Raw genomic sequence first — 17,940 nt, forward strand, 5'->3', positions numbered from 1 at the left:
TCATTTAAAAATATACTCACATTTTCGCGTTATTTTCATCACATATCTTGATGCGTTCATATCATTAGTAGTTTTTTGTGCATTTTTTTCATATATTTTTAGAGATAATTAAGTTTCTCTCATCTAAACCGATTGATTTGAGGTATTTTTTGTTACTAATATGTTTTTTAATTAAATACTTTTAAAGAAATACAAGTAAAGAGAAGAAAATCAAAGAACAAAGGAAGCACCATTCAAAGACAAACAAAGAAAGTGGCGTGCAACACCAAAAACATGGCGTTTAATGCCATGAAACCATGCAGAGAGGCCGGCGTGCAACACCACAACAGGGCATGCAACACCTTCGATGATCCACAAGTTGGCGTACCCGCCACCAAGGACGTGCAATGCCCTCCAAACTAAAAAAAGCTATCGTGTAACGCCCCCCAAGTCAAAGCAAGCTGGCGTACAACGTCGCCATCAATGGCGTGCAACGCCTTCGAGAGCTGATAAGTTGGCGTGTAACGCTACTTCAATGGTGTGCAATGACTTCAAGTCCTGAGAAGCTTTGCAAGAATTGGCGTGTCATGCCAAGCCCAGGCGTGCAACGTCTTCAAGCCCTGAGAAACTATGCAGAGTTGGCGTGCCACGTCAATCCCAGGCATGCAACGCCTTCAAGCCCACAATAAGTTGGCACCATACCACAAGCTCAAGTACAACGTCAATCAAGGCCTACTTTTCCAGAGATGCAAATTAGCTCAAGGTTATGGAAGATTCTGGTAAGATAGAATTTGACTTGAATTAGTTTTAATTAGGATATGAATTATTGTTATTAATTATCTTATTCTCCTTACAAGACAAGATAAAGATTTAGTTTGAATCTAAATTTTAGGTAAAACTAGGATATAAATAAGTGAACATTGTTTACAAGAGAGGCGGTTCGAATCCTAATCGAATCTTTTTAACATTATTTTCATCTTTTTCCATGAGTAACTAATTCCTCTTGTTAAGGGTTAGGAGCTCTGTTTACTTTTTGTATGAATTATTAACATAAGTGTTTTATTTTATTTTAAAGTTATGCATTAAGTTATTTTTAAGATTGAGTTTTCGTTCTCCATTCTTTAAAGATTAGAAGTATTAGAAAATATTTTAATTCTATTTTAAATTCTGTTATTTAATATTCGTGAGCACTAATTTTCGCTCATCATGTCTCCATTTGATTCTTCTTGTGGGAATGGTGGATCGCTACAAATATCTATGGATATTACCTTTTAAAAAAATTAATATAAAAAATAATATAATCCAATACAATTTACCTTAATCTAACATAATATCAGTATGAGGCAGAGACTAGTGTTTGGAAAAGGAAAACAATGACCCTCAAATTAAAAATTTTAATGTATAAAGGTCATTAATTTTTATATTAGTCCCTTTTAATTTTAATTTTTTTAGAATTATATTTTTATATTGACCTCTCTTAAAAATTACTCTAACTTCATCTCTAATATCTGGAGTTAAACCCCAAAATGGTCCCTGAGATTGGCGTTTTGTACTAAAATTATTTCTGAGATTCTAATTGCACCAATTACATCCCTGAGATTGAAAAAAATGCACCACATTAGTTCCTGACCTATTTTTCATTAACGACGTGATGACATGGCATGATGACGTAGACTGTAAGTGACACGTGTCACTTCATGATTTGGCCACGTGTAATGGTATGATGATGTGGTGACCAATGACACGTGGCATGCTGACGTGGATGGTTGTGCCACGTGTCACAATGTTATTTGGCCACGTGTCCGGTTGTGCCACGTGTCACAACAGTATTCGTCCACGTGTCATCCATTATGCCACGTTGTATATGCACCAAATTAGTGACTCACTTTGCATTAAGTGACTCATTTTAGTCCCTGAAATTGAATGTCGTGCACCAAACTAGTCCCTTCACCAATTTTTTCTCATTTTTCTTAAATTTAAAATTTTAATATCTTGGATACACTAATTTCAATTCTATTTTTTCATATATCATTTAAATACAAGTGCTTTTATAAAAATTTTTAAGATTTTAGTTTTAATTATATAGTTTTTTTAATAATTTAACATTGGTAAATTTTGTAATATATAAGTATGTTATTATAAAAAAATAATTATATGATTGATTAGACACATTTTTTTCATAAAAAAAATATGTGTTTTTAACAAGAAATTAATAATTAAAATAAACATTTTTTTTCTTATGAAATACACGTTTTTGTTATGTATAAATGAGCTAAATTGAAGGAACTTCATGCACCCTCACTACCACCTTTGACCTCTGTAGTCTAGACGAAAGAGGTCGGAGATGGTAATGAGGGAAGCTTGAAACGCCTTCACGTCAACTCCAAGACGGCGGCTATTAGAGGTATTTGCAAGAGAAAAAATATTTTATAAAAGTACTGAAAGAGGTCGGAGATGGTAGTGAAGGTGTTTGAAAAGCCTTCACGTCAACTCCAAGTCGGTGATTAGGGTATTCGCAAGAAAAAAAATATTTTATAAAAACACTTTTATTTGAAGAACATGTGAAAAAATATAATTGAAATTAATGCATTAAAAAATATTGAGAATTTTGAATTTATAGAAAAAAAAATGAGAAAAAACTGGTAAAGGGACTAGTTTGATGCACGACATTCAATTTTAGGGACTAAAATGAGTCACTTAATGTAAAGTGAGGGACTAATTTGGTGCATATACAACGATGGCATCATGGATGACATGTGGACGAATACTGTTGCGACACGTGGCACAACCGGACACGTGGCTAAATAACATTGTGATACGTGGCACAACCATTCACGTTAGCATGCCACGTGTCACTGGTCACCACATCATCATACCATTACACGTGGCCAAATCATGAAGTGACACGTGTCACTTACAGTCCACGTCATCATGCCATGTCATCACGTCGTTAATGGAAAATAAGTCAGGGACTAATATGGTGCATTTTTTTCAATCTCAGGGACGTAATTGGTGCAATTAGAATCTCAGAGACAATTTTAGTGCAAAACGCCAATCTCAAGGACCATTTTAGGATTTAACTCCTAATATCTGTGTTAATTATATACCTGTTCAAGAATAAATTGTTGGTATATTAATTAAACCTATATCTTTTACCTCTATTTAGCAGATTCAAAAGCAAACTTAGAGTGATCTATAATCACCTCCTAAGTTTGAGGGAGATATTAAGAATAATAAGGTTGTTAGCTTGTGGTTAGTTAGTTAATAGTTTTTTGTCCTGGTTTGTTATATTTGCTCTCTCATTCTTGAGGTTATTCTTTCTCTCTTGGTTTAGCTCTTATATGTAAGGATGTAATAACTTTAATGGAGGTTTATGATTCAATAACAAACGCAATTATAGCTTTCTTGGTTTACAAGTTATCTTCCTCTGCTTCCTCTCCTTCACTGGATTGCTCTTTTGCTGCTTTTGCAATTTTGTGCATCATCATCATTGTTCTATTAGAAAGCTTTCTTACATAAGCTAAGGGAAATACAAATAGATAAGATTCACAACAGAACACTACTTAAAAAGGGGGAATTTAACAAAATATAACTATCTAACAGAAACAGCATAATAAAATTCGTTTTTAACGTTTTAAAGGAGCCAATACTTTTTATCAATATTAACTAATATTTTAATCAATATCTTATTTTTATACTATTATAATTTAAAATTTAATTTTTAATATTTTGAATTGATAAAATATTAGTTAAAAATAATATTTTATTAGTCATATAACATTGTTCTCTTAACAATAAAAAATTCCCTTTCTTTTTAAACTAAACTTTTAAAATGCAATAAAAATTAAAGGCAACTAGATCACCCAATCATATAAGTGCAAGTGTGCGTGTGAAATACACAACTAATTTATTTATGATATAACTGTATGGAGTAATGCTATATGTACACTGAAATCAGCCATCAAAGTTAGTCACCAATATAAAATATATATTGAAATACAAATATACATTAAAAATGAATTAAGCTACACATATATTCATACATAAAATATATTGGTGACTGATTTTAATGTATAAATAGTATTTTTGAACTTGATATAATAATTGTATGTAGGTTGCATTGGGTGCACTGGAAATGAAAAATAAACACATAATAAAAGTTATTCGCAACTAACCGAGTTTGTTAGCGCCTGTTCTACTTAAGTTTAACCAATCAAACAGCATACAATATCATGAACCACAAACCAATAATAATGTATATAGTTTCTATTTAATTATTTTAATGAAAAACAGAGTTTGTCGTACTATGCAATGCATGTAAGGCAGGAATATTTTGTGGATTATGATTCCGGGTCGGGCTTGGCTATGTTGAGATCAGGAATTGAGGTTCTCATCATCAATGATGTGTTATTCCAACTAGGCATCATCATCCCCTGCCTCTCATGATTTTGAGGATGTTGGGTGGTGCTATCCACTTGCCTTCTTGCTGTTTCAACTCCATTTAGACCTGCTTCAAATAACCAAAATAAAACAAAGGATTTAGGATTTAGTGACCACCAGAAAAAAGCGAATGACAATTTTGAAATTAAACTTGAGATACTAATAGAGAAAAAAATGAATGAATTAAACAAATGACTAAAAGCTCAACTTGGCTCCTATTTATTTTCATAAAAGATAAGGTGATTTTTTATCAAAATAAAAAAGGGGACTATGTATCTTTTAATATTATTATTTTAAGATAATATAAATTTTTCGTTCAAAAAACTGTCATATAATAACAAATATTAATCTTGTAAGAGATTTTATTTATAATCTGCGAGAGTTTTAAACTTCAATAAACGATAAAATTAACTATCACTGCTAGTACCATGATTTTATCTATCCTCATCAATATAATTTTTATTTCTAATATTTTTATTGTATAATTATATATTATCATCATTGTTATTTCTATCATAAAATATAAGTTAAATCAAACTACAGACATAGCTATGATTAAGATTAGAATTACGGTTGATAATAATTCTTCTAGTCTTACATTGCTATTAATTTTTTTTATTCATTCCAAACTTTGATCGTTATAAATATTACAAAATATGTCTTTAATCCTTCAAATAAAATAGAAGAAATATTATAATGGTTAGAGAATAATTAGAATCAATTTATATTTATATAACATATTTATATATTAATTGTAAGATTTTATGTTTTTATTACTCTAATTCTTCTAGCACCTACCTATATATATTCCTTGTCCTTGTATATTGTACTTTTTCATATAACCAGTCTTTTATATTACTTTCTTGTTTCTAACATGGTATCAAGAGTATAGGTTCTTTTTTTTCCATGTAAATTTGTTTATAATCCCTTTGTTTCTTCTCCTCCAATAATGTTCTTTAGTCTCGTTTTTCGATTCTTTCTCGACGCTTTGTTTTGTCATAACCTTACCACCGTGTTTGTCTCGTCGTCCTGATTCCAACGCATCTAGATTCGCCGTCATCCGCCGTCGAACGCACCACCGCATGACGCTGTTGCGACCAGTATTCTTCACCTTCCAGATTCATCCTGCGCCGTCAGATTGAGCTCTGCAATTAACGGCCCAACGCTCTCCACGTGTCGCCTGTCATTTGCTCCGCGCTGACCCAACAACGCCCGCACTTGGACTCGAACCAGTCCGACTGTTGACCCACGTTCTAACTCACTCGCCAATGTGTCCTCTCCCTCCACTCAGACGTTGCCATGTGGCATCCATCTGCTGACATGGCTGTTGATGTGGCGCTGACGTGGTAGACAGTGGGACTCTCCCTAAGATTTTTTGGTGAGCTCTTTTCGATTCTGCACTCTGTTTTCTCATTTTCTGCTCCGAAATTGCAGTTTTCTCTACTCTCTTTGATCTTTGTATCTACTATTATGGAAAAGTCAGATGCTTTGCTACCACAGACAGAAAGGGTAAATTCTATCAAAATTGTACCGTTCTAGACACCTCTTTTCAGACTATCCTTCTATTCAATGTTGCACATGCCACCAGAAAGGTCACATTAACCACCATTATTCACAGCTGTTTTGCCATTATTGCAAGCTCTCGGGACATTTGATTACAACCTGTCCTACTCGCCCACCACGTCTTGATCAACTCAAGTATCATTCTCGTCCCAACTTCTCCAAGATTGTGCCTGCTACTGCTATTGCTGCTACTACTGAATATATCTCCTCTGCTCCTTTTAACCTGTCTCTTGTCTCTCTATCTGATATTGCATATCTTATTTCCCTTTCTGGTAATACTCATGCTGCTTTTTCAACTCGTCCAGGTAATTCTAAATGGTATTTTGATTCCGGTTGCTTTAATCACATGTCTCCTTTGCATCATCTTTTCTTGTCTTTGTCTACCACTACAAATTCACCTTCTGTCCATACTGCTAATGGTTCCCTCTTGCACGCGACACACAAGGGTTCTATTTCTCAGCCAACTCTCACTCTCCCTGATACTTATTATATTCCCAAATTGAACTTTAATCTTCTTTCTGTTGGTCAACTTGTTGATCTCAATTTTGATGTTAATTTCTCCATTTTTTGGTTGTCGTGTACAGGATCGTCGGACAGGACAAATCATCGGGATTGGACGTAAGGTTGGAAGGTTGTTTGAACTTGAAAATCTTCATATTCCTCCTAAGACAAATCTCTGCGCTGCTTATTCTCCATCTACCCTTCACTTGTGGTATCACCGTCTTGCCCACATCTCCTTCGAAAAATTGCGTTCTCTTGTGTCTTAGAGTGTTTTGGGTCAGGTTGATAATGAGTCTTTTGGTTGCATTTCTTATCAAACTGCCAAACAACCTGCTTTATCTTTTCCCAATAATTCATCTCTTGCTTGCTCTTTCTTTTAATCTTATCTACTCTGGTGTTTGGGGCCCCGCTTCTACCACTTCTATGGGAAGGGCTCGGTATTTTATCATTTTCATTGATGATTATTCTCGTTTTACTTAGGTTTATTTGATAACTAATCACCATGAGCTACCTCAGATTTATATTACTTTTGCCACCATGATTAAAACTCAGTTTTCCAAGGTCATTAAATTGTTTGACGCGATAATACTATGGAATACCGTGACTCCAAACTTTTAAACTTTCTTGCAGAGTAGGGTACTTTGTCTGAGTTTTCTTGTCCTGGTACGTCTCAACAAAATGGCCGAGCTAAACGCAAACACCGTCACATTCTTGACTCTGTTCGTGCAATGCTTATTTCCTCTTCGTGTCCTGAGTGTACTTGGGGTGAAGATGTTCTTACTGCTATTCATGTTATCAATAAACTTTCTTCTTCTATCCATGGTAACATTACTCCCTTTGAGCGTCTTTATCATACCTCTCCAGGTTATAGTTCTCTTCGAGTTTTTGGTTGTGTTTGTTTTGTTCTTCTTCAGCCTCATGAACATAGTAAAACTGAACACAAGGGTTATCATTGATGGGATCCTCTCTCTAGACGTATTCGTATATCTCGTCATGTTGTATTCTAGGAGCATCACATATTTTCTAAGTTCTCCTCATTTGAGTCCATTTCTCCTACTCAGTCACCATTTTTTACTAACCCCAATGTTGATCTTTTTCCTAGTGATGATTCTACATGTTCTATCTCAAGTCAACCTCTACAGTCTCCTACTCTTCTGCCTTCTCCATCTCCCGATGATTCCAGATCGGACGATGATCCTGCTCCTACTGTCATGCCTCCTCCTTCCACTCGTTCTTTTAGGGTAAGAAATTTACCTCCTCATCTTCTTGATTATCATTGTTTTTCTATTATTCTTCACTAAGTCATTCAGAGAAGCCTCCACAAATCCAAGTTAGCAGCAAGCAATGCAGGAAGAAATTTAAGCACTTGAAAAAGTACACACTTGGGACTTGGTTGATCCTTCCTCTGATCAGAACATTGTAGGTAGTAGATGGGTATACAAGATCAAGACTCGCTCTGATGGTTCTATTGACTGTTATAAGGCACGATTAGTTGCTCAAAGTTGTACGCAAGAGTATGGTATTGATTATGAAGAGACTTTTGCTCCTATTGCTCGTCTCACATCTGTTCGAGCTTTCCTGGCCATTGCTGCAGTAAAAAAAACTCTCTTAGTCAGATGAATATGAAGAATACTTTTTTTATGGGGATTTGAAAAAGAAGGTCTATATGAAACCTCCTCCGGGTTATCCTTGTCCTTTTAGCAAAGTTTGTCTCCTTCACAAGGCACTTTATAGTCTTAAGCAAGCCCCTCGTGAATTGTTTGACAAGTTCAGCACCACTATGTGCAATCATGGTTTCACTTGCAGTTCTAATGAGAATGCTCTCTTTACTCATAAAAGTGAATGTGGAGTTGTTCTTCTACTTTTATATGTTGATGACATGATCATTATTGGAGATGATGTTGATGGTATCTCTGATCTCGAAGCCTCCCTTCACTATATTTTTGAGATGAAAGATCTTGGTTCTCTCAATTTTTTTCTTGGTTTAGAGGTCATATCCACAGATGACGGCATTTATCTCACTTAGGCTATGTATGCTTCAGATATTATTGCTCGCACCGGGATTATAGATAGTCGTACTGAGTCAACTCCCCTTGAGCCTAATATTCGATTTATCCCTATGGATGGCACTGTTTTGGATAATCCTACTCTTTATCGACAGTTAGTTGGAGGACTCGTCTACTAACTGTCTCCTGATCAGACATTGCCTATTTGGTTCATGTTCTTAGCCAGTTCTTGTCAGCTACTCGTATTACTCACTATGCGGCAGTTCTTCACATTTTTCGCTACATCAAAGGCACCCTATTTTATGACTTTTATTTTTCTGCCTATTCATCTTTATCCCTTCAAGCATACTCAGATGCTGATTGGGTTGGTGATCCCACTAATGGTCATTCAACTACTGCTTATTGTTTGTTTCTTGGCGATTCTCTCATTTCATGGCGAGTTAAGAAGCAAACGTTCACTGCTCGATCAAGCACAGAAGTTGAATACCATGCTTTTGCTAACACTACTGTTGAGGTTGTCTCGATTCGTTGGCTTCTCAAAGACTTGGGTGCTCCTCAGTTGTTTCTGACTGATGTTTTTTGTGACAATTGCAGTGCTATTCAGATTTTCCATAATGATGTGTTTCATGAACGCACTAAACACGTTGAGATTGATTGTCACTTTGTTCGGCAACGTATCCTTATTGATGTTGTTTGTCTCATTGTTGTTGGAACACTAGATTAGACTGCTGATATCTTTACGTTGACTCATCATCCGACTCGTTTTCAAACTCTGGTATTCAAACTCAAGATGGTATCCTTAACCCCCACTTAAATTTGAGGGGGATGTTAGAGAATAATTAGAATATATGTAGATCAATTAGTATCATTTATATTTATATAACATATCTGTATATTAATTGTAGAATTCTATGTTTTTATTACTCTAATTCTTCTAACACCTACCTATATATACCTCTTGTACATTATACTTTTTCACACAACCTGAATAATACACTCTTTTAAATTACTCTTTTGTTTTTAACAATAATATTAGATATTTTTTTAATTTTCTTTGAACACCACATAAAATTAAGTTTAAATGAGAAAGAAGAAAACAAATTACTAAAAAAGAAAAATCAAAATTGATGAAGTGAACATTACAAGAGACGTTTTGTGAAATTATAAGTATGTAATATTATAGCATTAACAAAGAATCACATGGAAAAATTCTAACCTTGAATTGAATCGTTGCGAATGAATGGTCCAAAGCCAGATGAAGGGAACAATACCCTTGCCTGCTTTGCTTCATCTGCTAATTTCAATTGCAGTCCTCTCAGCCTCTCAACTTCCCCTTTGTTCTTTTCAATCAAAGCTGGAATTAAAACAATCATTTTTAACTTATATATATTTGTACTTTAGAGACTAACATATATTTGCATTTTTAAATTTATTATATAGAAATCATTCATAATATCTCTAAAAATTATTTTTAAATTATATATATATATATATATATATATATATATATATATATATATAAGAAAACCAGAAGGGGTGAGATATGCCACCTTCTTGAATTAATCTTTGCTTTTCACAAGTTGCCATGAGTAGTTTCAGTTTATGCTGCTCCATTCTCAATGTGTTGACTTGACTTTGTTCAGATTCAATTTGTGATAGAATGACCGCTATCTGCTCCTGATGAATAGTAAAGTAAATAAATGAGTTCATAAATTAGCTTTTTATTTTTAGTATAGTGATTCAAGTGGTATTTTTTAGTAATGTGAATACTTGATTTTTTTTTTGGTGTGAAAACTATAAATTTGTGGTTTTTAATTTTTTTTCACAAAACTAATTAGATAAAAACTTTAGTCCCCATAAATTTGTGGTTTATCTTTTTTTTTTAAAAAATAGCCCACATAAATTTGAGGTTTAAATTTTGCTATTATTCCAAATCGAATTTTAAGTTTTGTTTCTAAAACAAAGTTGAGCTTTAGATGTGTGAATTTTTATTAAATTTTTTTTTATATTCATAAAAAACACATTACTTCTCTATAATTGAGCATAACACATTCTAAATTTTCATAACTAAAAAAATTAACCTCACAAATTTATTCCAAATATAAAAATAAAAACACAAACTAATTAAAATAATAAGATAAATTTTTTAAAGAAATATGCTATCAATGTTTTATGACCAGTAAATATTATTACTTTATACTAGTATTTAATTTATAATAATTTATACTTAAATTTACAAAAATTTACATATAAAAATACATAATTTTTATATATTTGTTGTATCAATATTTATTAGAATTTATATTTAAAAATTAGTAAAATTTATTTATTAAAAATAATTTGATATTTGTATGAATCAAATACCGGCTAAAATCGTTAAAAATAATTTATTTCTAAGAGTTTCTATATGCAAAACTACACTCACAGTATGAAACTTTTATGTATCTGTTTTTTATTATTATTCACATTCCACCAAAATCTCGTTTAAAAAAAACTACTATGTTTAAAACCAAGACTTTAAAGAAGCGTTTGTTTTAATGTATTGAGAAATTGGTACTAAAATTGAGATTTAATATTATGTTTGTTGACTCAAAAATTGATATTAAAATTTCAGTTTCTGTTTCTAAAATATTAATATTTCAGTATCTTTAAAAAGTGGAGACACATGAGACTAAAATTTTTGGAATCGAAACTTAAATTTTAATAACATTTTATACCTAAAATACCTCAATTTCAATTAATTAATTCTAACTTTACTCTTTGTATAAATTAAATTAGAATTTTATTTTTATCGACAAACCTGAGAAAAACTTTATCAGAGCGAATAAATGAATACGTTGCTTTAAAACATCTAGGGTAAAACACCTCAATAAACCAAATGCACATCAATTTCACCTGAATGTTCCAAACTATAAAATGCAACCTCAAAGTCTCAAAAAGATTTTTATATAAATCGAATTGATTAAATTTGATTTAATGAAACACTTAGTAAATCGAATCCAATAAATTCGAATTAGATGTTGAACGTTAATTGAATGAAAATCAAGTGGATTCGAATTAAGTGCATGGTTAAAATGCTAATAAATCGAAGAGATTGGCTTCGATTTACATGTTTGCTTCGTCTCCTATAGTTCGAATCTAATGGATTCTATTTGCGTGAATTTTGGGTATAAAGTTTTTGTTTTGAAAAATAATTTATTAAATTAATTTTTAAAAGATAATTTTTAAATAAACTTTTAGCATTTAAAAATTTATTATTATTATTATCAATTTTTTATTTATTTTATCTAAAAAGTCAACAATTCATACATAATAATCTTATTATTGAGAGTACCTAAAAAGAGTACTAAAATATGATGAGATTTTTTTTAGTACTCTTTCTAGGTACTCTCAATAATAAAATTATTATGTATGAATTGTTAACCTTTTTTGGACAAAGTAAATAAAAAACTTGATTATATATAATAATAATAATAATAATAATAATAATAATAATAAGATTATTGAGAATACTTAGAAAGAGTACTAAAAAAATATGCTAAGTGAATAAGTCTATAATAAAGTGGGTATAATATATTTTTATTTTTTTTTATAAAAATATTTCTGCAAGTTATTAATTTATTTTTATTAAAATTAAAAATTTAATATAACTTTATATATTAATAAATATATAAATTTATTTAATTTTTATATATTTATATTTATTATAATATTTTTAAAATTAAAAAATTATTATTAAATATAAATATTATTAGTTGTACTTATTAAAAATTATTTATAGTTTAATTTATCAAAAATATCTCCTTTAAAAGTTTATTTAAAAATTATCTTTTAAAAACTAATTTAATAAATTATTTTTTAAAACAAAAACTTTAAAACCAAAACCGACACAAATCGAATCTATTAGATTTAAATTATGAGAGACGAAACAAACATGTAAATCGAAACCAATCCATTCAATTTATTAACATTTTAACCATGCACTTAATTCTAATCCACTTATTCGATTTTCATTCGATTAACGTTTTTCATCTAATGAATTCCCACTCTCTTCTCTGATATTGATGTCACCTCAAAACCTATATTCTCAGAAGCTTTCCTCTTCGCCCTGCCATTTACTGGTCTCGTGGATCAACATATAGGTGGCTCCAGCACAGGACTCGTTGATGGCAATAAGGCCGCACAAGTACTCCATTTACTACGTGTTTCATTAAATCGAATTTAATCAATTTGATTTATATAAAAATGTATTTTGCGACTTTGACGTTGATATTCAAATAATATTGATGTGTATTTGATTTATTGAGGTGTTTTGCCCAAACATTTAACTAATGTTCAGTTATAGTGTTTAATGGGCAAACCACAACAAACTAATTTTATTCTTAATAATGATGAAAAATGAAGAACCCAAATCAAATGGCTCCTGCAGAAAATTTTGCATGAAAAGGAATTAAAATGTAACTGGTTAAAAATTTTGCATGAAAGATGTCAAACAATATAACTGGTTAAAAATTTTGTATGAAAAAGAATTAAAATGTGTATAGAAGATGGTTGTAAAAGAAAATTTTGAAAAGATACATGGGTGGGAGAAATGTGTTTGAAAGAAAAATTTCCGAAAGTTGTCGCAATCTCTTCAAATAAAGTCTACGTAATAGTAAATTGTGATTTTGGGATGGTTATCCTGGCGTTGGAATTTTCAATGGCAGAAAAATTCTTTGGATTGGAAACATAAACTTTGTGAAGAATTACATTATCAGAGTATTTAGGATGAAGCAGTTTGGTCTTTTACTGAAGATGGTAGCTTCTCAATCTCTAATTGCTTTTTGGTCCACTTTGTCAAGTTTGGGAACCGATTGGAATGGCTTCTTTCAACATATTTTCTTTAGAAACTCTTTCTTTTGCTTGAGCAACTTTCTCTTCAACAATTTCTTGTAATTCTTCCTCGTATTTCACATCTTCGACCTCAATAATATCTTCGACTTCGTCTTTCACTCCTTGTGACTTTCCTTTTATAGTGTGGTGTCGGACCTCATTTCTGATCAACGCAGTAAGTAAAAAAAATCTAGGACTGTCTGAATCGAAACATATTTTTGATAATATTTGGAGGAAACAGTACCTCTAAGAGTTGAAATTATTACTTGGACAACAATCTTTAAAAGATTGAATATAAAAAAAACATTAACTAGACTGAATATTATAAGTCAAAATGAAGCGAAATGCATATTTTGTAGGCTGACCATGAAGGATGAGAATCATCTCTTTATACGCTGTAAATTTGTGGAATTGATGTGGGCAAAGACAATGCATCTTAAAAATATTTGTTGGGTGAAACCGAAAAGGTTTAAAGACTTTTTTTTACTCTTGATGCAACCAAAAAGTAGTAAATCATACAAGAAAACAGTGGATCAATCTATGATTCGCTATTATTTGGTCTACATGGAAGGCAGAAAACAAAAAAATTTGAAAATAAAAAAAATCAAGAGTAAAGAAATTTGGGATGAAATTACATTTCATTGGTCAGAATGGGTAAAGATCAACATAGAAGGACCTCAATGAAAAGTCAGTGTGAAAAGAAGTTGTTTGAGAGAAGACTTGCTACTAATCAAAGTAATGGCAACAAGTTATGGTGGTTCTGTGTGTAATTCATATGTGAAAAATAGATTGCTGTAGGAGGTTATCTCCTCAATTCAAATAATTTTTCTTTGGTGTTCTTATGTGAGCTCTACAGTGACGAAAATAATATTGCAGCCGAGGTAGAAGGAGTAGAAAATGTTGTCCAATTTATTCTTGAAGAAGTAATAACTTCAGTGGAGGAGCTTGCCATTATCACCACTAGTCAAATCTTGATACACTGATCAACAAAAAAAATCTCAAGAATTGACATCTCAACTTTGAACGAAATAGGTTGATGAACCTGATAAAAAGTCTTGGATCATTGGATATTAAGTATGGGGTATTAAGAGACTTTAGCCTCCTGAATACTAAGAGGAGAAGTATTGCAAGATCATCAGAAACTAAGAGGATAACATGGTATAATAATTTTTAATTTTATCAAAGAAAAGTTGTATACATGGATGAAATTGAAGGGATGTAAATTAGGATTGTTATTTTCTACTATATGGTATATAAAATGAGATGTTTAACTACTTTTAATTTGGAACCATGAGTCTGGAATTAGATACACTGTTTGACAGAAGTGTATAGATCAATGGCTTATATATATATATGAGGACAGGGTATTGTTTGGTGTTAACAAAGAAAGATGTCATTAGAGGGTGTTAAGAAGAGATAATGCATTTGATGTGAATAGCCTCAATTATTATGAGTGTTAATTTCTGCAGGAAGATGAAGCATGAATATTTGATTTGGCACTTATCATTGAAAGTCTATGAACTTTTTAGAAGGTAAAAATCTAGCTATGTTAGGTGTCTCAAGAGTGAACATTTAGTTGTTAGTTCTTTAATGTTTTTGTAATTTTTTAGGCCTTATTTTGCTGTTGATATAGGGTTCTTTGTGTTTGTTTTTGGCTTGATTGGTTTTGATTGATTATTTATTTTTTATGGCAATGTCAAAGGAGATTTTAATTAATTAAAAATCAATCTTTCTATATTTTTCTCCTTTTTAAGTCGAAGTTATAACTCAATAATCAAAAAAAAATTTAATAGTCTTAATAATAAAGGTTTTTAATAAATTAATTAAAAAAAGAAAAGATGACAAACCAGATCATTGTAAAACAATTTTGTTACATATATGTCATGTTTTAAAATTTATGTAAATTATTTTAAGATGTTAAGTTTTACAATTGTTTTAAAACTCCACAAAGTATCACGATTTATCGCTTCATTTAGATTTTAGCATAACATTATTTGTTCATAAATAAATCCAACACCATATAGTTGGAAGAAAACAGAAGTTATAACAACAGCCATCTTTTTCAAATGAAAAATGTTATTTGTATATTAAAATCAATTACTAAAATTAACTATTAATATATTTATATATAAATATATATGTGATTTAATTTATTTTTAATATGTATTTATATTTTAATATATTTTATACTAATAACTAATTTTGGTGGTTGATTTTAATATACATATAACATAACCCTTTGCAAGTTATATGAGCAAATATTAAAATCTAAGCTCCTATAATCACATAAACCATGATACCTTATAACAATTTATGAACAAATCCATTTTAGGATTATCTGGTTATTCCACCTTTTTCACTTTATTAATTTCCTTAAAAAACCTAAAATAATAACTATATATTGTAACCTCGTTTGCAACAAAAACCAGGAGTTTGAATAATCACCTCGTAACCTTTTGATTTGTTTTCCAAATCCGCCACGTATGCATTATTCTTCTCCCTTGTTTTTTGTGCAGAAATTCGATTTGTCATGATCCTGCGCACAACAAGTAAAATAAAGAGTAAAATAATAAATAAATTCTTAAAACTTTATATTTTAAATAAATAAATTTCTAAAAAAAAAATCAATAAAGACTACTACAAATATACAAACCTCTTGAGCCTCTTTGGATCCATTTCTAGGTTGGTGTTGCTACTAGAACCAAGTTGGACTTCATTAGTGTTGTTGACCATGTTGTTGTCTTGGTCACAATCAATAATAATGTTGTCATGAGAGGGGTTTTTCCAAGGTTTAAATGATGAACCAAAACATAGAGGCGTCTTAGCTGAATTCCTTAGCGGTAAAGGTTTGATTAGAGTAGGTTTCTTTGGCCATGATTGTTCTTCTAACCTCTCATCATCGCTTCCTATGTTTCTCTTTCCATTACGGTCTATCGTCATTCCTCAATTCTCTTCTTGATTTTGTTTCTACAAAACAAAGAAATTAACATTGTCAAAGAGGCCGGTATTAGCATCATATCATAGATAGATTTTTTTCATAATTTTTCATATAAAAATTTCTTAGAAATTGAATTGTTTTCTTACAAGAGAAAGTAGTGATTTGACTTGCGCAGTTGCACTCACTAAGAGTAATTAATCTCTCTCTCTCTCACACACACACATATATTGCTTTAACTTAATTGGTAATTGGGCTAACCGCTTTATTAATACAAAGCAGTACAATGTATCTATCAAAATATAATTATTGCGAGAAGATTTTTTACCTTTTATATCGCGGGAAATATGTATTTCAATTTGAAAGTAATAAAATCTCTTAATTATACGTGAATTAATGCAAAAGTGTCATTGAATTATATTGGGCATTGAATTCTTTTTTGTTATTTAATTTAGAAAAAAGTATAGTTAGACAATAAAAATATTAAATAATGTAAACAATGGATATATATCAATTTATTAAGTGTGTAGATGGTTATCTTAATATTAAGATTTAGGTGAGTAATTTGAGGATGTAATATATTTTTACTTTATTTGACCAATTTTAAAATTCATTATTCATATTGTTCACAAAAACTATTATTTATCTAACAAAATTCTTTAATTTATTTACTAATTTAGCTAATTCAAAGATACATGTATAAGTAATTATTAGTATAAATTTTATTTCACAAATATCTTAAAAATTTAGATTTTATATATTTTTCATAAAAAAAATTAATTGATAATCTTAACATGCATGTGTAATAAGAATATTTGTTAGTTAAATATTTATTTATTTCTTTTATGATTATCGGAATAGGCCATTTAATCATTTTTAAAAATGTTTAGAGAAATAAAAAAAGTCTAAAATATCTCTTAAAATTATTTTATTTTATATTTATTAATTATTGTTGATCTTATTTTGTATTTTTAAATTAATATTAGAATAATTAAATAATTTTAGATGTAATAAATATATAATTATAGATGTTAAGTCAAATAAAATAATTTTTAGATGATCATTTTTTTAGTATTATTGAGTCATTTTAATGATGACACATTAGGTCGAACAAAAGTACTATGTGTATATGAAAAATTAATTATTAAAATTAATTATTATTAATTATTATATATTTATATATATAAAAATATTATGTTAGTCATTATATATTTAAATATATATATTGTTTAACATATTTTTAATGTTTTATATTATAATATATATTATATAAAGTGACTAATTTTTTTGTATATATTATATATATGTAAAATAATTGTTATGTATAAATATATGTATTATTTAATGTGTATTCTATATTTAATTTTAAGTATTCTAAAAATATGAACTGATTTTTTTTTTTTTTTTACTATGAAGATCGAAATACTTGCTTGTATTTTGCTTGTATTATTAAGGGTGAGCACGGATTGGTTTGGTTCGGATTTAAGGTGAAATTAAAATTAAACTAATTAAAATGTAATTGGTTTGGATTTATATTTTTTTTTGTATGTATTCAAACCAAACCAAACCGATTAAAAACGGATTAGTTCGGTTCAGATAATTGGGTACCCGGTGACTTTGAAATTCATAAAAAAATCAAATTTT

The 17,940-nt window shown here is 30.2% G+C and overlaps 1 protein-coding gene across 1 annotated transcript; it reads right to left on the reverse strand.

Moving 5' to 3' along the window:
* Nucleotides 1-9,700: 9,700 nt before the first annotated feature.
* Nucleotides 9,701-16,301, reverse strand: LOC130939633 (basic leucine zipper 34-like). The gene is made up of 4 exons (XM_057867722.1): nt 16,015-16,301; nt 15,807-15,897; nt 10,040-10,166; nt 9,701-9,843 (listed from the first exon to the last, which is right to left on the reverse strand). Exons 1-4 carry the CDS (start codon nt 16,299-16,301, stop codon nt 9,701-9,703), a joined length of 648 nt encoding a protein of 215 aa, XP_057723705.1.
* Nucleotides 16,302-17,940: the final 1,639 nt, after the last annotated feature.

This window comes from Arachis stenosperma, chromosome 7 (assembly GCF_014773155.1).
Source record: "Arachis stenosperma cultivar V10309 chromosome 7, arast.V10309.gnm1.PFL2, whole genome shotgun sequence".
NCBI lineage: Eukaryota > Viridiplantae > Streptophyta > Magnoliopsida > Fabales > Fabaceae > Arachis > Arachis stenosperma.